This window comes from Ceratotherium simum, chromosome 38 (genome assembly GCF_057802395.1).
Source record: "Ceratotherium simum simum isolate JZ-2026a chromosome 38, ASM5780239v1, whole genome shotgun sequence".
Classification (NCBI taxonomy): domain Eukaryota; kingdom Metazoa; phylum Chordata; class Mammalia; order Perissodactyla; family Rhinocerotidae; genus Ceratotherium; species Ceratotherium simum.
This window is the reverse complement of record NC_141937.1, coordinates 9540085-9563893: the sequence shown is the minus strand read 5'-3', so window position 1 is coordinate 9563893 and position 23809 is coordinate 9540085. Positions and strand designations below refer to the sequence as shown.

Here is a 23809-nt window from a genome sequence, read left to right as displayed (position 1 = left end):
CTGATGTACACTCTGAAGGGCTAAGGAACTTAAAATCACTATGGCATTGGGCAGTTCACTAGCTGCCATTTCCAGCACCCCCGATCTGCCAAGAATGAATGTCCATCAGAAGCACTGGGGTATAAACACACAGACTCATAGCTGCCCATAAATCTCTGGTATTCAGCCATATTTTAGAATAATGTTTATTTTCTGTGCAGTAAGCCAGTGGAGTGAATCTTGGGTTGTTGTTTTTTTTTGTGTGTGTGTGTGAGGAAGATCAGCCCTGAGCTAACATCCATGCTAATCCTCCTCTTTTTGCTGAGGAAGACCGGCTCTGAGCTAACATCTATTGCCAATCCTCCTTTTTTTTTCCCCTCAAAGCCCCAGTAGATAGTTGTATGTTATTGTTGCACATCCTGCTAGTTGCTGTATGTGGGATGTGGCCTCAGCATGGCCGGAGAAGCGATGCGTCGGTGTGTGCCCGGGATCCGAACCCGGGCTGCTAGTAGCGGAGCGCGCGCACTTAACCGCTAAGCCACGGGGCCAGCCCCTTGGGTTTGTTTTTCAATTTGGGAGTTAGCCATGTTGGCAGATGTTGCATGCTTTCTTCCTTTTAGTCAAGTCTCTTAAATACACTCTTTAGAAATAGAGATTGATGTGACCAGTGCCTTCATTTAGCAAGTGTGGGCCTAATAATCATAGCGATGTCGCCTCAACAGATAATAGCAGCAGCCACAGTTGGGTCTCCCAGTGTCGCCCTTCACAATCCCAGTCTGATCCTGGGATGTTCGATTTTTCCTTCCTTTTCCTGCCTAGGGGTGTGTTACTGAGATGTACCACGGAGTCATGCTAAGTCATTAATAATAATATGATGATGATGAAGATGGCAGTGCCATAACACTCAAGTCTGAGGAATTTAACGTTGCCATGAAAAAGAAAATAAACTTGTGGCTGACACGTATCTGAAGTGAGAGTCCTCTGTTGAGAAATTACATGCTAGCGAGATTAGCTAAGAAACGCCTATACTTAGATCCCCTGTCAGCAGGGACGCACGGGCGCGGTGGGACTGAATACCTTTGTACCATCTAGAAGTAGCTGGTGCTCTGAGCCCCTTGGGTTCCTCTTCCTCCCGATCCTGGCATCCCTGCCTCTTCCCTGGGACCCCATTCTCCAAATCCAACAACTAAAGGGTAACTCGTGGCCCAGCAGGGGCCTCCAGCTGGCATTTCTTCTGACTGGTTGATTTTCATGCTATAGTGGTTATTAAATAGTCTATCAGTTCTGTGTATATGAGGAAAAAACACACACCACATCAGTCAGCGTAGGGTAGGTTAGCTGCAGAAACCAATGACCCTAGACTCTTGGCGGTAGACCACAATAGAGACGTATTTGTCACTCACACTACATGACAATTAAGGGTCTGCTCTGCCCCGTGTCTTCTCCACACTGGGACCAGGCTGATGGAGCAGCCTGACTCTGGAATCATCGAGGGAGAGGGAATCGTGGTCCGAGTGTTGGCTAGGAAGATGCTGCTCGTAAGTGGCAGGCATCACCTCTGTGCACATTTTGTCGTCCACAGCAAGTCTCTTGGCCAGCCTGAGGTACAGGGCAGGGAAGCTTATGGGAGAAGAGTTACAACCTGCCACACACAGCGTTCTGAAGTTTTCCCTTGGTGATTTATCATGTTCATGCTCTCTTTGCCTGACTCCTGCCCTTTTATCCACTTGGCTGCTCCCGCACTGCCACTGCTCCTCTGGTCTAATGCCCAGGCCAGCCTGTGTCACTTCATTGTAGTTTCAGATATCATCTAATTTATACCTGCTCAATTTCAACCCCTATGTACATTCTATCTTTGCCAGCTCTTCTCTGCTGTCCGCTGTAGCCTGAGGCCTTAGATCAGTGGTCTTCAGACTTCTTTAATTATGTCCTCTAGCAGAAACAATTTTTGAGCATGTGTCCCTAAGGTATGTTTATTTCAACTATGATGTATTAAACTATGAATCCATTTATTGAACATTAATAAAGTTTAGGTTTTAGCTTTTTAAAAAATAAATAGAGAAGTTGTAAATTTTCTTAGTATATTCTACTGGTATGGGCTGAATAATGTCCCTCCCAAAATTAATATGTTGAAGTCCTAACCACCAGTACCTCAGAAAGTGACATTCTGTATTTAGAGATGGGGTCTTTAAAGAGGTAGTTAAATTGAGGTAATTAAAATGAGGTCATTAGAATGGGTCCTAATCCAATATGACTGGGGTCCTTATAAGAAAAAGAGATTAGGACACAGATGCATACAGAAGGGAGACCATGTGAAGACACAGAAGATGACCATCCACAGGCCAAGGAGAGAGGCCTTCAGAAGAAACCAACCCTGCCAACACCTTGATCTTGAACTTCTAGACTTAAGAACTGTGAGAAAATAAATTTGTGTTGTTTAAGCCTCCCAGTCTATGGTATTTATTACAGCCACCCTAGCAAAGTAATATACCTGCTCTGGAAATAATTATTCCAGGTTACCCTCATTCCTGAAACATTTTCTTCCAAACATTCCTAAATGGATTCACTCAGTATCCTATGCTACAAAATAGTAATACTATTAGTAAATAAATAGTGGTTACTATTTATTAAAAATCTTCTTAGGCCAAGAGTCCTCAACCATGATCACTATGGCAGTGCCTGACATGTAGATGCACAATAAATATTTGCAAATGGATTGAATGAACTGTGAACTAAGAGAGAAGACTTGTGACCCTCACCAGGAAACAGGCTCAGAGAGGCCAAGTGGTTTGCTCAAGGTCACGCAGATCTGTCTCACCCCAAATCTTGTCCTCTTAATTCACTCTTCCCTCTTGTCATTCTAACCCCTCACGGCCCACCACCACCTCCTGCCCACCCCTGCTCCTCACCTGATGGAATTCACCATTTCAAGTTGTCATCCTCAGGCCTCAGAAGAGTGAGATTTCAGAACTGAAGAGCCCAAGGGATGAGCAAAGCAAACCTCATTTACAGATGAGGAAACCAAGGCCCAGAAGTGTTCAGAAAGATCTAGTGACTCCCATGGCCACACAACACACCTTATTCCTGATCATCAGCTGACTTGCCTGAATCATAGTCTGTCAATTACAGTTCACACTAGTTCACCCACAAGAGTGAGTCCGAGACCCTCAAAAGGGCCCATTAAAGGAATGAGAAAACAAGTCCACAGAGTGGGAGAAGATATCTATAATATAAATATCTGAGAAAGAAATATATACATATATATCCTCAATATATAAAGAATTTCTACAAATCAATAACAGAAAGACAGAAAACCCAATAGAAAAACAGGCAAAAAACTTGAACGAGCCCTACATCAAAGTAGATATCCAAATGACCAATAAACATATCAAATTATGCTCAAATTACTCAGCTACACAAAACATGAGGGAAGCGAAAATTAAAACCATAATGTGATACTACCACACACCCACCAGAATGGATAAAATAAGAAAGGCAGATAGAAACAAGTGTTGGTGAGGATGTGGAGCAACTGGAATTTGCTGCTGGTGGGAGTGTAAGTTGGTACAACCACTTTGGAAAACTGGCAGCATCTACTGGCGTTGAACATACACTGATCTACGATGCAGCAATTCTGCTCCTAGGCACATAACCAACAGAAACACATACAAGTATTCACCCAAGAGACTATACAAGAATGTTTGTAGCAACACTATGCATAATAGCCAAAATTATAAATACCACAAATGCCCATCAATAGTAAAATAGATAAATAAATTTTTTATATAATACAATGAAATATAATCCTGCATGAAGAAACTATAACTACATGCAATAGTATGGATGAATCTCACAAACATGCTGAACCAAAGAGGTCAGAGTTAATATTGTATAATTCCACTCACATAAAGGGCAAAACCAGGAAAACTAATCAATGGTGTTAGAGGTCAGGATAATAACTACCTTTGTGGGGGGCGGGGAGGGTTGGTAACTGGAAGGGCATATGGGTAACCGAAAGGGCTTCCAGGATGCTGTTAAATTTCCGTTTCTTGACAGGGGTGGGTTCACTTTTGGGAAAATGTGTCAAGCTGTGCTTAAGAATTGTATCATATTTCATATGTATGCTACACTTCAATGAAGTTTATCCGAAAGCAAGTCCACGCCAGGCTTGTTATAAATTGATCCTTGAGTAGCAGCTGCTCTTTGAGACATGGTGAGTCATTACACTTGAGGTTAATGTGAAGCCCCTTACAAGTGCAGAAAAATTTGACTATTTGGAGCCTTTAGTCTCTATCGGGGGTTTTCTTGTTAGGGGTGAAACATTTCAGCAGCATCAGCTTAGTCTTTCCTCCAGCTAGAAATGTAAACTGTTAGCATACAAGAGCTCCCGGGTGTGGTTTTGGGGTGGCTTTGTTCCCGAGGTCCTTGGTGATGTGGGAGTAGCCAGAGAGGCACTCAGGGCCAGCCCCGAGGGTGCACTGCTTTAGCCCAACGCCTGACAGGAAGGAAAGAGAAATACGTCAGCTGTTCTAATGAGAAGAAAAATTGACTTCCTTCTCTCTAGAACAGTCCCTGGGCTCTTCTCTTGAAGCTGATGCAAAGGTAGGCTGAACTTTCAAGTCTAGCCATTTTGGCAGCTTGTTTTGGGGGGGAATGGGTAGAGATTACAGTTATTGTAACTTTTCTTAAACTGATGACATTGAAAAGGTGGGAAACAAAAACAATGGTAAATCAGATAAAGGATGACATGTAATTTTATTGAGTAGCATACATTTAAAATGTAGGGTAATAATGATTTAAATGGAATGGAGGAAGTACTTTAGAGGTAGTTAAAAAACCGAACCAAACCAAAAAACACTCTCCAAAAGCCATAAGGCGGGAATTTTTTTAAGGTGGCATAGAGTGTTGTTTGCTTTCTTCTTTGGCTTGTAAATTCTTATACATACAGTTTATTACTGTTTTGCTCTGAATCTTGTTTTGATTACCCATAATCTCCAATTTGGAGGTGGAACATAAACATAATTTTAAAATAAAAAAATTAAGTTAGCTAGGGCCTAATTGAAATTTCTTTCAATTAAGCTTCCTTCACTCCAAACAAATTTCTTGGCAAGAGGAGAGACTATGAGAGGAAAATGCACTTTAGATATTATGGATCTATTAAGAAGTTAGAACTGGTGTAGAAAAAGATTATTCAGCCAAGAAGACATGGGAGAGTCTAACTTTTAAACTTTTCTGCCTAAACAAAGCAAAGGCTTTGGAATTAAACAGACCCAGATTAGAGTGTGACTTTAGGTAAATTACTTAATTGATCAAGCCTCGCTCTCTCCACCTGTAGAATGGGTGTACTTACTTCATTGTGTTGGACGTGGTAAAGAGGATTGAGATACGGTATGCAGAGTACTTGTGAAACTGGCCCCGAGTGAGTGCTAAATAAATAGTAGCTGTTGGTACAACAAACAGTATAACAATACTTATGAGTAGTACCTATAATAATATAGTAATATGAATTCTCATTTCTTTACCCTTCTATAAGAAGAGGTCAAGTTTAAGCCATGAAAATCATGGATTTCTAGTTCAGTGTTTTACTCTGATTCTCAAATAGCATTTTTTGGGTTTTTGGTGGCCAGATATCTACCTGAACGAGAAAGAATAAATAGAATCAACAGTGAGTCACAGTGACCTTTCGGGATGAAATGCTCGTCCCACTTTTCTCCTGTCTCATGTGGGCTTCCAGTTTTCTAGATTTAAGCCACATACATGCAACTTCATATATAAAGGACAGAGTTTTGAGGGACCCGAAGCTTATATAATTTGTGGAGACTTCTTTAAAAAAAAGAATACAACACTAGATACAGGGCTTTGGATGGGGCCATGCAGGTGAGGGATGCAAAGCTTTAAGCTTCACTGGCTTCCTGAAAAATCCACCTCTAATTAAGTAACGAGAAAAAAGGAATTTATAAAAGCACATCTCCATTTTGATGTCATACTTTGTGACAAACACACATGCATGTCGTCTCACGTTTGCAAAAATAAACCTGTCAAGCCTGCGAGTCTGAGCCCAGAGTGGGTTGGAACTAGAGACAGGAGCTGTTCTGTATCCATCTCCTTCCTTGGGTGGACTAGTGTTCTTTGTGGCTGTTACAGGCTTCCATAAAGAATACACACAGCAAAAGAGGGATGACATTTTCAGATAACACTTCAAGGTCAGTCGAGCCACTCAACTTTTCCCCTGCGTACTAGGCAGAAAGGATTGTGGCTGCATTCTAAAACGGTGCGGCCTCTCAAGGAAACGGTTGTGGTAAAACAGTACAGCAGCGAGGCTGCTGGGCCCTGAAGTGACTGTGCTGTGCGCCGTGGCAAGGCTGTGGCTTTCAGGCTTTCAGAATGTTCTCTAGTTTCCCTTGAAAGTTAGGGTAGCAATGAAGTCACGTTCACACGCATGCACGCCCCTGCAATTTGCCACATTTCCACTCTGGTGTCATTTCCCCTCCATCACAGTGAGGTGATGAAGCTTCATTTCCTTTGATCTGATGACCCGCTCAGAGAGGATGGATAATTGGGTGAAAGGAACAGGGGGCCGCTGCCTGCAGGTAAAGAACGTTCCCTTACCTGGCCTCCTTTTATCTTCTCACTCTCAATCTCACGTTTCTTGTACTTTTCCCACTTGTCATTTCGAAAAGCCGAAGTCAAGCTTTGCTGTTAGGCTGAGGAAAGCAAGCAAGCATTGTTTCAAAGTTCCAGCATATGGTCGGATATTTCATTCCCCTGCAAAGTGGTCCCGCACGTTTCCCCCCTGGAAAACGTTACCTGATGCCCCAACCATTTCTGCTCTTCCCATACAGGGTGACTTTCTCTGAGCATCCCCCTTCTCTGTAGATCCTTGGTTTTTATACTCATCCTACCATGTTATCACTTATCTGTTCGCATGTCCATTTTCTGGCTAGAATGTGAACTGCTTGAATGCAGAGACTGGGTCTTACTTATTTTAGATCCTCAATACCTGGCAGGTATGTGGCACACAGAAGGCCAATAAAATTGGTTTTTTGAATCAATGCACCAAATACCATAATCTAGTTGTGTTTGTCTGGATGCCAAATTTCCACTGGGATACAGCATAACTGGGTACAGACAAAGTGGAAATACATGGATTGAAGTACTGTGCTGGGTTTAGGAGGGGACCCACCCACCCCTGCCCCTGCTGCCTGCGTCCCTAACAATCCCAGAGAAATGGCTTGGTTTCCTGCTTTAGGGTGTTCCTGAAGGGGAAGATGGAGAGCGGAGAGGAATACTTCTGAGTCCTGCTTGTTTTGTTCCAGCTGTTGATGTAGGGCTATATCCAGATGATTCTAGAATCTGGGTTTGATCCCAGATTGTCTGACTCACAGACTGATGCTAAGATGGCCTGGTTTGGTGTGGAGTGCTTCTCTCAGTGGCAGTGGGAGATTTTTTCCTTCAGAGTGGTGCTGTGGTGTAGGTTTTATTTATCTTTTAACTGTTACATAAAATGGGCTGGGAGTGGAGCATTGTCAAACAAAAGCAGTTACTATTACAAAATTACAAAAATGCAGTAGAAAAAGGAGGTAAGGGCGGGACTCAGCTCCATGTGGGCGAGGACAGAGCTTGACTCCAGTGTTTGGGACAAAATGAACACAATGTGAGAATTTGCTGAGTGAGAGAGTGACTCAATATCATCAGGAAAAATGGATCTGGGAGATTTCATTATTCAAGCTCTGAGGTGAATTTTTGTGTGAGATCATTAAAAGAAAATACTTTTTAGTATGCTTCTCAAATTCTGAAATGACTCAGATTTTCCTGTGCTTTTCAGATTTCTGAAGACTGAAGCTCTCTAAGTGAGTGCTCGCTCCCCTGACTATCCTTACTTCCGACTCTACTGAATTCATGCTTTCTGCTTTGGCAAGCAAACTGGCATGTCACAATATTCACTGGGTTTCACAACTCAAGCCAAACATCAGGACCTTGGGTGATGAGGGATCACTGAAACCCCATGTCACCACTCAAAGGGACACTCAAATGCAAGATAGAACGGAGTCAGGGTCACAAGAGAGAAATGTACAAAGTAGAAAGGGGTTATCAATGAAGGAGCAATTAATTTTGATTGTAAATAAGGAGAAAGTTCCTGAATTAGGTAGCAATTAATCTGGACCTTGAAAGATTAACAATAATAATGATGATCTATTACTACTAAGAATGATAAATAATTACAGCTAACATCTGTCGATTGCTTATTATATGTTCGCCACTCTGATCTAAGTACATTCTATGTATCAACACATTTAATCCTCACAACAACTCTATGAGGAAGGTGCTGTAATTCTCTCCACTTTATAGACAAGAAACTAAGTCCCAGAGGGCTTAAGTAACTTGTCCCATGTCTCAATAGTTAGGAAGGGGCAGAGTGGAGCTGTTCACCCAGACAGTCAGACTCCAAACCGTGTTCCCCTGACTGTTCCCTCCACTGCCTCCAAGTACATCAGGTGTTGGTGGGCAAAAGGAAGGGCAGGAGCAGAGCATGGAAAAGGGAAAGTGCATGACGTGCTCAGGGAATAGTCTCGAATGAGTTCAGCACGGGACCGTCGGAGCGTTTCGTGGGAATTGAGGATGGAGATGTAGGAAGAGAGCGGAACAGGGAGGGTCAGGAGTGCCATGTTCGTATGACTTTATAATTTGTTTATAGGTGGTGGAGAACCTGGGCCCCTTTGCTGAGGAAGAATGACACATTCTTACCTCAGTATTGTTACACATACTGCCCCTCACCCTAGAGACAGCTTCACCTTCTTCCCATTCCTCAGACCAATACTCCTTTACTCCCAGGCTCAGCGGGAGTCACCTTTGCCGTGAAGATTTTCCTCTCCTCTCCTGTCCCCTGTCTTCCTCTTACTCCCCATCCATTGAGTACTTTCAGTACTGTCACTCCTGCTCCCGTTGGTGCCTGAAGCCATTTGCATGCAAGCTAATGGGTACAGCCTGCTCTGGATCCCATCAGCTATCCCTGTTATCCACCTTGCGAGTGTTACAAATGCCATTCTTTCACCTTACTCTCACCCCAGACAGTAACACGTAGTGTAGTGAAAGGAACATGCAAACTGATTTGAGTAGATTTCATATCATTCTTTTATTATCTCCATTTTCTACTCCAAAACATCACAAAAATAGAAGCATCGAAGAGAGAAGACATATTTGTTTTATCCATGTTTTGAAGAATATGAAAATATTCCAGCATGGTTTCTAATTTCCAGCCAGTATAGGTGACCAGAAATGGAATGTGTAAAAGTGTACCTTATCTTGCTAATGCCGTGAGATTGATGGAATTATCTCTGACTTTCTTGATATTTACCATGGGCCTGTGCTACTTACTACCTCCATCTGCCATCTTAGAAACCTCTTGACTAGGAAGTCCCCTCCTCCCCCAAAAAAACTTTTAAAAAATTAAAAATAAGTAAATTGTTGCCATGGGTCTGGGGCGCCTTGTCTGGATAAATAGCCTATGAGCTAAGAAGAGTTTTGGTGAATCAGTTTTGAGTGATTTGGAAGATGGAATACAGAGTGAAAACTCCAAGCTGACAGTTGATAACAACTTGTAAGAATTCAGATTCCAGCCTCACAGGGATAAGGTGCACAAAGAGCCCAGATTCTGTTCAAGATGATTGAAAAGATGCAGCTGAAATAATTTAAATAATTTCTATGGAAAGAGGTACTCTGAGCCCTCAACTATAACCTGGAAATCAGACCTGAAATTGCATAAGCAAACAAACTCACAAACCGAAGCCCCCAAACCAAACCCACACCACTTAGAACAACCACCACCAACCAATTCTCTATTTCCGTCCCCCATTCTCCTACAAACCCAATAATATGTTGAGAAATGAACAAGAGCATTATATAATTTAATTTGTAAATGACCTTAGAAATGATTGGATCCTCCAATTCAGTGGTTCTTAAACCTATGAGACCCAATGCTCACTCTTTTTTTTTTTTTGCCTCTTTTGTTGCTTGGGGAAGATTAGCTCTGAGCTAACATCTGTGCCAGTCTTCGTTTATTTTGTATGTGGGACGCCACCACAGCATGGCTGACCAGTGGTGTAGGTCCGTGCCTGAGATCCAAAGCCGTGAACCTGGGCTGCCAAAGCAGAGCGTGCCAAACTTAATCACTACACCATGGGACTAGCCCCCTAATGCTCACTCCTTGTGGGAAATATTTTGTAGTTCACCTTTTACTGTCTGGAAATAGAATTCATGTACAATATAACCTACCTTCACTGATAATGATAATACTACAATGTGATAAAAGGAGAAATAAAACGGCAGTAAATTATAATAATCTAATATGTACTCATTTATGTAAACTACACTAGAAGACACAGGGAGGCCGTCAGATGTTTGTATACATGTTGAATATGATGTCTACAAATCCAGGCTTTTACCGTGTATAGTATCAGTGATTCAAATACTACAACTTTCTGAAATGATAAACAATTCTTATTAAAGTTCTAAATGAAACAAAATACAGTCTTCCTTCAATTTACACAATAGTTGCATTCTAAAAAACTTAGACTATATAAAAACCCTGCAAAAAACACTTTGTGTTTTTATAAGAGTTAAATTCTGTTATCAAATAATTATAATTTTTTTTCTAATTATCTGGTAAGATAGTCAACATTTGTATGGGAATGCAGGATAATTCATTGTCACTGTGACAACCAAAAACACACCACAAATTTCTAAAGATGGAAGTGTGGTGCTGCCCCCATTGAAAACCCTGAACGAGTCCCAGTGAGATGAATCAACAGCGGCTCAAATGTGTTAAGTGGGGTATCCAAACTACCACACCAGTTGGGACACTAAGGACACTGGAACCAAAGGAAACATCTTCCTAGGCTTCTGTTCAATCTTGTTGCGAACGATTCCGGGGTGATGCTCTGTGCAGTACCAATTGCATCATCTCAAAAAAGTCACCCCTTGTTTAGAGAAGATCAGGAGACAGATCCTCCAAGTTAAAGAAAAAAGTACATTTCAATCCAACAATAGAAGGTTTTACTCACGGGAGATGTTAACCAAGTGCTTGAATGAATGAAGGTTTATAGAAGCTAGAATCAAAGTCTCTGAGAGTCAAGAATAAAAACACAGTGGGATGGATGCTGAACACCCATACCTCTTGTTTTCTAAGCTTTATCCCTGGATCAACGTGCAATACCAGAAGGCACCTTGTTTTGGTCTATATTTGAAAGATTTTCAATGAATTATAATTTGGTGTTATATCCTTAGCTTTAATTTGAGTTCACTATAATAATTGCACATGAAGCACAGTTTTGCATCTTCTGCCAAACCACTGCTCAAATAATTGATCATCTTGTCAGTCTATGCCCTTTCCACCTTGAGAATGTCCGTCTTGTTTTCTTTTGGTTTATCGGAACTGTATACACCACCTTGAATTCTTCTTTTTTTTTTTTTTTTTTTTTTTTTTTTAAAGATTTTATTTATTCAGTTTTTCCCCCCAAAGCCCCAGCAGATAGTTGTATGTCATAGGTTCACATCCCTCTAGTTGCTGCATGTGGGACTCGGCCTCACGCTGGACGGAGAAGTGGTGCCTCGGGGCGCGCCCGGGATCCGAACCCGGGCCGCCAGCATCAGAGCGCGCGCACCCAACCGCTAAGCCACGGAGCCGGCCCTTGAATTCTTCTTTTGTTTCGTTCTGTTTTGTTTTGCCTGGGCTACCAGGAGGGTCAGAAACACATCTAATGCCCAAGGATAGTGACTCTTGCACTGCAGGTTCCTGGTTGAAGGACCTCCCCTTTTCACTCTGGCTGCTGATGTCTCTCTGATTTTAATTTGTCCTCGATGTGCTTGTGTTGTAAGCAGCATCATATTCGTGTTGGACGTAGGATAGGGTGTAAATTACCAGTCAATTAAGTCACGACCCCTAAGCACCTGAAGAGTGCCTGGCACTTGGAAAGTGCTCAATAAATTATTTACTGAATGAATGGATGGATGGATCCAGAAAGAACTGAATTTCACTTTTCTGTAACTAGGAGTGAATGGCCACTAGGGGGCGGATGAGCTCCCACTTACCCAGGAAAAGGACACTCTGGGGCCCGCAGACACGGAGTTGATAGAGTACAGTAGTGTTTTTAAATGATAATTGAATCCTGTATTTCTGAAACGTGTAAGACCTAGCCACCTGACAGAGAGAACATTCGAGGGCTCCGGGATTCCCCCAGTGCGTCCACTGGGTGGTGTCATTTCCAGCCCAGGACCCCTCTGGTGCTGCTTAACCCAGGAGATGAAGACCAGAGCCAGAGAGTCGAGCCGGAAACCCACATGAAAAGAATGCTCGGTGCACAGGTCGTGTGTTTTGACCCAAGTGCAAAAATCTTCATTTAAAATACTTGAGAATCAGACAGACGGATAGTTCTTGGCCCAGTAGTGTAGTTAACAGATTAGAAAGAAGAAGAAAGAAAGAAGAACAGAGGGGGCAAATTTAGAAGAAATAGGCTCATAACGTTGGTGACATGATGGACAATTTGCACCTTACCACTTAGCACTTTGATTACACGCTGTTTCATATTGCTTTCCTCTTTTCCAGAGACTCAGAGGCTCGGGGAACTAAGATCTGCTAGTTCCATCTGTTCATCCGGAAACTGGGGACTGAGGAGGGACAAGGCTTTGGCCCTGGTGGCGCAGTGAGTTACCAGCCAGGCTGGGCTAGAGCCCCAAGTCCTTGTCCGTTGTTGTTTTCCCACCATCTGCATGGGAAGTTTTTTGAGAGCAGGAATTTATGAGCACTTTTCTGAAGACTAGAGGCCAAGAGCATCCATCCCCTTTCAGCTCTACGTTTACCTACTTCTCATGCAACCTCTGCAATTTAGGTGAGCAGTGTATTTTAACTTTATCTTACAATAGAGAAACTGACAAATATAGAATCCCTTATGCCAGGGGTTCTTAGCCTGTAGGTCCATGAACTGGGATGTGAAAAAAAATGACCTCTTTTTTTTCTTTACTCTCTAACTCAAATTTAGCATTTCCTTCAATTATGAATATAGGCATCAAACCACAGTAGAACCAGCTGGACTTGCCACTGTCACCCAGAGAAATTACAGATATTTTCAGGCCACATTGTATGTTGCAGATATCACAAAATATTGTTTATAATCATCACTACTTTGAAATTATGGTAGTATCACTGCTAGGTTTATTATTTCATGTGTCACTGAACACATGTATTCCTATATTATAATTTAAAAATATCTCACTATAATCGATTTCCTTTGTAACTCAATGTATTTTATTTTATGCATTTAAATACAGAGGCTTCACCAGACTACTAAAGATTAAGAAAAAAAGGCTAAGAATCTCTGCTTAAAGAATAATCCTTTAGGGCTCTATTAACCTCTCATTCACTGATTTGCCATGGATCATAAATTAATATAATGTGAATTTCTGTTGAAGCCCAACAAAAGGAATGTAGCTTCTAAAGCATTGAAAGTAAGTCTTATTACTAAGGGATTCATGTAGATTTGATCACAAAATGGCAGTATAGAAATTATGTTGATTCCATCTTCTACGTTTTCTGCATTTCATTGATATGCATCTTTCCAGTGTTTTATCAGTTTACAGCCATTTTCTTAGTTGGAGGGAGGAACAGATTAAAGGTGATGTGTGTCAACATCACTGATGCAAAAATAAAGTAGGGAGAATGTATGCAGAACCCTTCAATGAGCATTAAACAGAGACAAGACACCATGTGTAAGGCAGCCAGCAGAAACCGTTAAAAACCACAAATAATGGATAGACTGAGGTTGTGGTGATGTCCCTTCAGACATCCCTAATTGATTAAAATTTTTTTGAGTTTTGAAGTTCATTGTAAAAATAATAGCTAACAGTTAAGAACACCGTTCTTCTAATGTATTTTCAGCTACGATGACATACATTAGACATAGACCCTTATACTCTAATCACCGGAGATACAGAATTCATATTAGAAAAATCCAAGTTTGGAAGTTTGAGGCTTTCAGAAACCTGAGAAAGCCAATTTAATAAAATTTAAAATATTACATTATCACCATGGCAGAAAATGCAAAGTTCTGTCTGTGTAGAACATTTGCTCTTTCTGAAGTAATGCTGCAGGGATACACAAGCCAGGAAAAATGAGGCCGTTTTTATTGTCTTTTCTATGGGTATTGAACTGCCGGGGCTTTCAATTGTCATTACTGCTGGCCTGAAAACACTTGAAGGGGAAGGTTAGCTTCTAGAAGTCGTTGATACTCTTTTTATTGCTATTTGTAAATTCCCTCAGATTGGGGATTACTTCTGCTTTGCAGAAATTATCTGCTTGGAGCCACACATGGTTTATAACAATCTCTGGCAAAACCTCAGAAAAAAGATACGCACGCTTTTGTCTTAGACAGATGTCAGAGGCTGTGGCAGGGCCCTGTGAAAAGGCTCCCCAGGGGGCGTGAGGCTCTGGGAGTGACGACTCCAACAGAGGGACAGCCTCGTGGGGCTTTCTTCTCCCCAGGAGTGTGACACAGTCAAAAAGGAGAAAAAGAGCCACAGGCAAGACAGTTGCCGCTGAAACTGGAGAGGGAACTCTGTCAAGAGCGTGGGGCTGCTGCTGGACTCTGAGCTCACCCACAGGACAGGGGCGCTCGGCCATGGAGTGAACCCTCAGCTTGGGTCTCAGAGAAGGCAGAGGACATGGCCGAAGAAGCCAATCTGCATTCCCTCCAGGAGTTAGAACGTGAGGAGATCCTCCAGGTCCTGTACCGCGACCAGACGGTTCGAAACATCGAGGAGGAAAGGATACGGTATGCTGTCATTCGAATGGGTGGAATTCTTTGGGTTTTTGGCTTTTTCAGCTTGGAGCCTGCCACTGCTTGGCACGTTGCTGCTTGTTTACACTTATTGCTGCTTGATTTTCTGCTCAGCCTCTTGTCTGACCAGAGTCCAAATGAAGGGCCCGAGATGATCTTTGCTGTGTAACTCAGCTTTGAAGATGATAAGGGAAAAGGGAGGCTACTTTCATTATTCATTTAAAATAATGCCTTTTTGTGATAAGTTTGCTGTCTGTCTGTGTGTTCATTTGCCTGCTTTGTGGGAATAGTTCAAAGGAAGCTTTTCAGGCTGCCGGTATACTTCTCAAGGGAACGGCCTCCAGTTAAGGGTTTTCCTAAATTATTTTTGGTTGTAACTGAGGGCACAAAGAAACAGCCTAGAAACAGCAAACCTGCTGGAATCCATTCCTGTCTTTTTCTTGGCATGCTTTTGCTTCCTAGTTGGCTTTGAGGAAAGAGGAGCATAAAATATGAACCTGCTCAGCCTGTTCCCTGGCTGATTTGTCAACAGGGAGCTTCTTTCCTTGTCTGTCTCTGAGCTGCACAGGCTGTTTGACGTTAGCTAACACTTAATAAAGCAGTGCTAGACTATCAATACAGTGTCCGTTGTTGGCTGTCAAGATCCATCTTTAAATATGGTGATGCTCTGTTTATCAATGTTTATGGAGGATGTGAGGTCTAGAAAAGAAGTAAATGGAATCAGCTTTTTGATTTTGTTTTGTTTTTGATGGTAGAACTCTTTCAGAGTCTGCCAGGAAAAATACACATATAAAAGAAAACTTTGGACAACCAAATACTTGAGCAAAGAGAGAAACTTTCTGGTTAACTGGAAGGTACAATTGTATCCTCCCCTGTTGTCTCTCCTTTTTCTATCCTCTCCTGTTATCCCAAAACTCTCTAAATGTACTTATACTTTCTTCCACTAAAAAATATAATTCACTGAACAAAATGGAATTTTCTTTGATGATTAAAGATCTTTCGGTGATTTAGAAACATCATTCCAAATATCAACAAATAACATGGATACTGTGGGAAGGAAGTTTTGTTCCAAAGGGTACCGATTCTGGGGCAAATCCAGAAAGTTGGATGTAAGTGTGTTTCTTGGTAGTGGCTCCTCTCTTCTAAAAGTAGGTAACAGACATTTCATAAATGAGTGTTCTGGTTAACATCTTTTTGGGGTCCAATGTAATGTCACTTTGCACTAGGGCTGTTGTCTGGGGGAAACTAGGGGCAGGAAGTGCATGGCCCACCCGTAAAAAACAATAGCAAAAGCATAGCACCAGATAAATAGTTTTATTGGGAAACTTATGACAATAGCAGGCGTGTATGCTATATGTTTGTAGATCTTTCCATGCCTTGTATACTAAAATTGATGCCATTTTCTGTGGTTTTTCCTCTTCTCTCACTGTTCTTGCTTATCATTATAATGCCCTTTGGGCCCAAAGGGATGAACCTAGAACAAAATGAGCAGCTAAAGCCTTTGTGCCAGGTGTAATGTTTATGCTTTGCCCTTTAATCCTTGCAGCAACCCTGGGAGGTAAGGTTTTCTCCCATTTCACAATTGAGAAAACCTCTGAACCTCTGCTCCAAGAGGTTGAGTGAGACCCCTGGTTCACACAGCCGTGTTGGAACCCGAGGGGGTTGGATGACAAGCCCCTTCTCTCTCGCCACTATTGGGTGGTACTGTTGAGGTCCTTGCCGTGTAGGCATATGTCTGGTGTCTGTCCTTCCATTCAGCCTTATCTTATCGTTTAACTCTCTGGGCCACAGGAAACTGAAGATGCACCTGCAGCATCTCCGCTGGAAGGGCGCGAAGAGAGTGAGCCAGGAGTACAAAGAGAAGTCGTGTGCCCGCTGCCAGCGCATCCTGGGGCTTCTGTTGAACCGGGGGGCCGTGTGCCAGGGCTGCAGCCACCGCGTGTGCTCTGAGTGCCGAGTGTTCCTGAGGAGGACCCAGGCCTGGAAGTGCACCGTGTGCTTCGAGGACAGGTGAGGGTCCGAGGAGTCCTGTCCCTCCCACGGACTCAGGCCTCGGAGATGGTCCCAGACAAACCCTTGATAAAGAGAGCCGTCACTCCTCAAATTCAATCAGTAAATGTTTAGAGAGTGCTGAACATGGAGCTGCCTTTCTAGACTTGGACGTTATTGTCATTTAAAAATAAATTTTATTATATAAAACAGTTTTTTCTTAATTTACAAAAGTTTGTTTGCGATGGCTAGGGATGGGCTAACCCAGGAGTTAAGATTCATTCGGATTTCGTAACTAGGTGTCTTAGTTTTCTTAGAGCTTAAGTTATCTCTTTCGGGGAAAGTGGAGTGGATTGTAACACAGGGAATATGGAGTGAGCCTGTGCAGTTTTAAAGGAGGCCTTTTTGAAGGAGGCAAGCTGACCTATGTTGGTACTCCAATGAAGGAGTGGCTATGCTTTCTATTGGTGATAGACCGAATCTACATCTATTTTAATCTTTTGGTGTTGTGAGGTTTTAAAAAAAATTTTAAACATGAAACTGGTATTTTTGAACTACCCATTTTGAAAATGATAAAGAACATTTGGCTTGGACTCCCACTTTTCAAAGCAAGAATGGGCTGGTCATCAATTCCTTGAAAACACAAAGGAGAGAGCTTCTGTTTGTTGGGGGAGAATGAGCACAAGGACTTTACAGAACTTACGAGAAGGGAGAAACGTTTGTTGGGTGTGAAGCTAGGAGAGCAATTAGAGACTTTGAGATTTGAAAACAACTTCTAAATATTGCTGTAGGTGTGTGAGTTCCCGGGGACAAAGCTTGTGAGAGGTGCTTACACAGTGTGGCCATGGCAGCTGGGTTTTCTCTCCCCTCAGATCAGGAGGATTGTGTTTATTGCGCACCCTGACATTAATCTCCTTAAGTTTCCTGTCCCTTTGCAAGGCCTGATGTATTTCAATCACTCATGCTAAGAAAGGTGAAGTTGTTCAACCAGATTTCTTTGCTCGTGAACTGCATACCTCCCATTTCTATAACAGCATGCCAAGTCACACCCACTTATATCAGTTACCTCTGTGCATCTCATGTTTCTTTGGTTTGTTGAAGCCAGTGCCCTTCAGGCTTTGCTTAGCTTGAGAAGGCAAGGCCAAGAATTACTTTTTTTTTTTGTTTTTTGTGAGGAAGATCAGCCCTGAGCTAACATCCATGCTAATCCTCCTCTTTTTGCTGAGGAAGACCGGCTCTGAGCTAACATCTATTGCCAATCCTCCTCCTTTTTTTTTCCCCAAAGCCCCAGTAGATAGTGGTACGTCATAGTTGCACATCCTTCTAGCTGCTGTATGTGGGACGTGGCCTCAGCATGGCCAGAGAAGAGGTGCGTCGGTGTGCGCCTGGGATCCGAACCCGGGCCGCCAGCAGAAGAGCGCGAGCACTCAACCGCTAAGCCACAGGGCCGGCCCCCAAGAATTACTTTTAACCCTCCCTGGCCACACTTGTGCTCAGACAGGTCTCGGCTCTTGAGGCAGTAGGTAACAATTCCAAATAATCTATAGAACGGTCTTAAGGTCTTCTTCCCCCATTTCAATCAACCATATATATTTGAAGTCTACTGACAAACATTGCTAGGTAAGCTATTAAATTCTTAAGTATTTTTTCTTCTTCTAATAGTTAACTATAAGCTAAAAATCAAAACAGGAGGGCAGGGCTGAGGCAATGTCCCGGGAAGCCAGCCCTGTTGAAATCTCCCCCCTGCAGAGCATCGTGCACTGGGTATTGTAACGTTACCCTCTAAGCAGACGAAGTGTGATTTCTAAAACCCCAGCTTCCTTATTTTGAAATAAGGATGTTTTTCAACATACCTATGATAATTGCATTACTCTGAGTGAATTAACACAGGAAGTCGTATGGGGAGAGTGCTAAATAATTTATAACGACACATCCTTTCCCCTCTCCTTTCTCTTTGCTTCCTTTCTCAGCAGCCCTCTGTTCTCTCTTTAGTTGTGTCCACTCTGGGCTGCCATCCGATTTGAGGGCCAAAACAAAGATAAGGCTTGGTCAAACTTGAGAACATTTGACAGTCATGACTGAACTGGGACCTGGGAAAGGAGTTTGACCTCCACCATTTTCCTCTGCCTGCTTCTTCCTCGGCTTGAGGCTCATTCCTCATGAAGTGAATCCATGGTGGGAACAGGAGGGAGGAAATAGATTTTTAAAATCAAGAAAGGAAAAGCTCTAGGAAGACAATTAAAAAAAAAAAAACCAATTTATAGATTGCTGCAGTCAGTGCAAAAGCCCTGTGGAATGTGCTGGCATTGGGTTCCGGTTGAGGTTCCAGGAGACATCTGAGGTTTCTGCCTTCAGGGCAAGTCTTCTCTTAGATAACTACTGAGTGGTGAGCTCAGAGGAGGGAGGGCCAAGCTGGCTCCAGGTGACTTTCCAGAGCGTCCATGGCTGGAGCGTTTCTGGACCGGGGTCAGGATTGGAGAGGGAGACGGACATTGTCAGGGAGAGGGAACAGTGTGGGGATAAGCTTGACGATTCGCCATGTGCGAGGTGCCGGGCTAACCATTTCTGTACAGCTAATGTTTTATTTAAACCTTAAAACAATCCTACGGGGCGGCTACTACTATTCTCTTCATTTTACAGATGAGGAAACAGAGGCTTAGAGACATAAGATAGTTTGCCTAAGGCTGTGTAGTCAGTAAGACTAGAACCCGGGTCTCCTAAATACCATCCCTTCTTGATCTCTGCCCTCTCCTGCTTGCTGGGAGACTCACCCAGGAAGAGAGTCTTTTTTTTTTCTTAAAGCCACTCAGAAGCGTTTGGATCTGGGGCAGTAGGAAATGGGGTGTGAGCATATGTGCTTTGCCAGAAGAAAGTGATACAAAAGTCGGCCAGTGATCTGCAGGGCGGACTCAGGACGGGGAAGATGAAGGTGAACGAGCCATGTCAAAGTCCTTGCGGTGAATGAGGCATAAAGTGATGAGGCTGGTGGCAACAGAGACGGAGAGTGTGAGCGGCGGTTCAACAAAGAGATGATGATGAAGGGGGATGTAAGAGAGGGAAAAGTGAAAAGCGGTTCTGAGACTGGCAAAATGGATAGCTTTTGATGCTTTACTGGCTCCTAGGGTATCAGAAAAACAAAAAGAAATAGCGTAAAAGAGAAGCAACAGAAAGAACTCCAAAAAGGAAGACAAATTGGAAAGGACTTAGAAGAAGAAAGTTGGTTGAAGGTTGCTTCCAGTTGTGGGGGGCCCTGTGTTGCCCTTCAGGGGAGCCATCAGAAGAGGGTGATTTGGGAGAAGAAGGAAAGAAGAGAGAGTCGGATGGAAAGAAGAGAGAGACAGATGCGTAAACTTATCCTTGCTCCTTTGGTTGGTATTTTCCCCCTTGGAATTTATTGTCAATTTCTGCAGTGAAATAGCACAAAGTGACAACCATGTTGAAATATCAAGGAGGAGACTAAGCTTTATATTTGCTTGTTTGTTTCAACTTCATCAAAAAAAAAAGATTGAACTTGATGACTTAGGTTTGTATTGATTTTTCTCCCTTCAAAATTATTTAGTATGCAGAAACATCAAATTCCACTGAAAGGAAACCTGCTCACCTCCCTGAAGTAGATTGCTGAGGAATTACACTCGCTCAAGACTTTTTTCCTTGAAATGGTGATCTTTTTCTCTTGCTTAGTAATTGGCTGTGACCATAAGAAATCATTTATTCTTCAGCTTCAGATGTTCGTGGGTGTAATTTCTCTGTTTCATTAGGAACGTTTTGCTATTTATAAAATAATTAGAACAGAGATTTTAGACTTAGGGTTTCAGGGTGTGGCAGGTCGTGCTGTTGATTTCAGAGTGCTTTGTGGGACTGCTTGAATTTCTCTGTCGTACTTTGCCTGATGCTAATGGAGAGAAACTTAAGTGTGTTCAGTTCCAGACTGATACAGACTTGGCATTTATTATCACATTCTTAGTTCTCAGGGATTTGAATTATTGCTGGGATTTGAGTTATTGCTGCAGAGCAGTAATGGTTAAAATAAGATTTTGGAATTTATTCAAGGGGATTTTTTGTTGTTGTTCAAATACCTTTTAGATTAGGACTTAGCTGTAAAGATAACATTATAGGATGATGTGTTGTATTTTCTGCATGTGTGAAATAATTTTTATTAAAAATAAAGTGGGGCCGGCCCCGTGGCTTGGTGGTTAAGTGAGCGCGCTCCACTGCTGGCGACCCGGGTTCGGATCCCGGGCTCGCACCGACGCACTGCTTCTCTGGCCATGCTGAGGCCGCGTCCCACATACAGCAACTAGAAGGCTGTGCAGCTATGACACACAACTATCTACTGGGGCTTTGGGGGGAAAAATAAATAAATAAAATCTTTAAAAAAAAAAATAAATAAATAAAGTGACATTTCCAAGGAAGTTCTATAGGAATTATGTTTCCTACTTAAACTAAAACTTCCCAGAGTTTGGAAAATGTAATCTTTTAAATTTCAGACTGATACTCCCAGTATTTTCACAATCTCGTGGTTTGATAAAATACTGAATGGCTACTTTATATCCACAAAGGCAAATAACTAATGTATGAGAATGGAATAATCTGCAGTCATTATTGTAAATACTTCTACTCTTCAAGTGGGTAAAAGGTCTAACTCTATGAAAGATTGAAAGGAAATTGAATGCCAGATATGGCTCAGGAGGGTTGGCCAAGGAAGCATTTTAGCTTAGTGCCAAGGTTAAAATGACATTTCTTTACTGTCTATCTTCTGTTTCAAAACTTGATTTCTCTTTTTTTCTAATCTGATTTTTAGTGTTGCTGATAGAAACTATGGTCATGTGTTTCACATGAAAAAGTGTATATAGACAAGTTAAATATATTGAGTAAAATATTTCACAGTTGTACATTTACGAATTTTCAAGAGATTAGCCACTAAGACTAATTTTACAAGAGAAAAGCCTTTTGTTCTTTGAAATACAAATTTTTCTTCTTAGTTCTGAATTGGAAATGGCATCTGTTTTAGTCCTCACAATATAGCTTGGCTGTTTTACACGGTATATGTACACTGCTTTCTATAGGAATGTGATAGGTGATAATTATATTTAGGATCATGATATTCTTTTTATCCATTGGCCAAATGGGAGTAATGATTATTTCACATTCTTTGAAGCCTTATGTTATCAAAACATATAGTAAAAAAAGGGAAAACTTATGGGATATTTTTTGAAAAAATTTATTTTTGTAAAGTTTATCGCACGTACTAAAGGGAATGCTTTCACAACAGTTTGAGTATCATTCCTTTTGTGGAAGTTGAAATTTCTTCTGTGATCTGCACTCGATTAGTCATGGGAAGTCTGGATCTTAAAACCTTTTTGAGATTAGTAAGCTTTCTGTAGCATTAAGTCTTTTGTTCATACTCGAGGTTGTGACCTCACTCAGTTCCACTGAAACCTCTCGCCCACCCCACAAGGAAGTTCCCCACCAGCAGGCTGTTTTCCTAGGCTGGTACTTTCCATGGTGGTGAAGTCTTGCCTTGGTTAAACTTTGGGCCAGAGTGTAGGCTGGAGTTAAGGTACTGGTGGATGTAGGGATGCTGGACAGGCTTGTCGTTCTTTTTAAGTCACATTTTCATAGGAATGTCCACAGTAATATACTCATATCTACAGATCAGACCCAAGTGGATTCCAATGCCAAATAGAAGTCATATGTGGATTTAATGATTTTACATGATTCAACTCCTATACTGTTCTGTTAATGCAGATATTTAAGAATCAACATTAATAAACTTTCCTTTTTGTTGAAAGAAAGTTACCCATGGATTTCTGCCTAATGTTAAATCTGATCTCAGTCGGTTTTCCCCCTCTGAAATCCCTTCTACCTTTGGGAACTTTGGTGGTGATGGGATTAGATTTTGTGATATCTTTCTCAGATTCAAACTTGCACTTAATTTTTTAGAAATTAACAAAACTGCTTCTTTAAAAGGGAAAAAGTCTGACTAAATCTTCTATGTGCTTTGCTACTCATATGAATAGTACTTTTATAACTACTGTAATGAAGTCAACAGATAAGAAATCAGTTATTCTTTCTCCCTTTTAAAATTGTAAAAACTTGCTAACAAGGCAGTGAAACTGTTACCTTGAACACAGACCTCAAAGCCTAGGCTAGTTTTTGCCATGTCTGAAATGATTACTTTGTGTTTAATTTGAAAAGAGTTCTCAGGCTCCATAATCTAGGGGTGGTAAATTTGTTACCTTTCTGCTTGGGAAAAAGATAGTAAAATGTGTACAACATCCTATGTAACATATAATCTTGTGTGTTAAAGGCATCTGAGTTAATTTTGAGCTCTATTTAGGAACCACAAGTATTTAAAATTTGAATTTTATTATAAATGCTATCAGACCCTAAGAGCTAGTGTATTGCAAAATCTTCTGCTATGTGAATTAACAAAATGAAAATATTAATGTTGGTTTTGACAACAACCTTGTAGCTTTCAAACTGTACTTCAAATATTCAAACAATAAGCCAATGTTCATAGCAGTGCTATTCACAATAGTCACAAGGTAGAAACAACCCAGTGTCCATCAGCAGATGAATAAACAAAATGTGGTATGTGGTACATATGTGGTCCATACTATGGAATATTATTCAGCCATAAAAAAAGAATGAAATTGTAATACATGCTAAAACATGGATGAACCTTGCAAACATTATGCTAAGTGAAATAAGCCAGACAAAGAAGTAAAAATATCGTATGATTCCACTTATATGAGGTACCTAGAGTAGGCAAATTCATAGAGACAGGAATGCTTTATAAATAATTTTATTCATTTAGCCAATCATTTTGAAATATTTATGTTCTTATAAATTATTACTTTTTATGTTTTACAATATCTCCCTCAATAATTATTTTTATCACTTGCATAGTTTTTTAATTATATTAACAGCAATTATTAAACCAACTCTAAATTTTTTTCCTTAACAATCTATATGTTTTTATTTCTTTTTTTCTTTATCGTGAAATTTTT

General features: G+C 41.4%; 1 protein-coding gene across 5 annotated transcripts in view; it reads left to right on the top strand.

The window, feature by feature from the left end:
- The first annotated feature begins 4493 nt into the window (after positions 1-4493).
- Positions 4494-23809, top strand: part of SYTL3 (synaptotagmin like 3) — an 80751-nt gene continuing 61435 nt past the window's right edge. For 3 of the 5 annotated variants that reach the window (XM_087425078.1, XM_087425077.1, XM_004440521.3), the window contains exons 1-4: positions 4494-4581; positions 12581-12863; positions 14513-14801; positions 16599-16817. In XM_087425078.1, the coding sequence (XP_087281204.1) occupies positions 14692-14801; positions 16599-16817 (329 nt within the window). In that variant the 5' untranslated portion in view covers positions 4494-4581; positions 12581-12863; positions 14513-14691. Of the gene's footprint in view, positions 4582-6485; positions 6570-7802; positions 7830-12580; positions 12864-14512; positions 14802-16598; positions 16818-23809 lie in introns of those variants that run through there. The other 2 variants (XM_087425074.1, XM_087425076.1) reach the window with 2 other exon arrangements.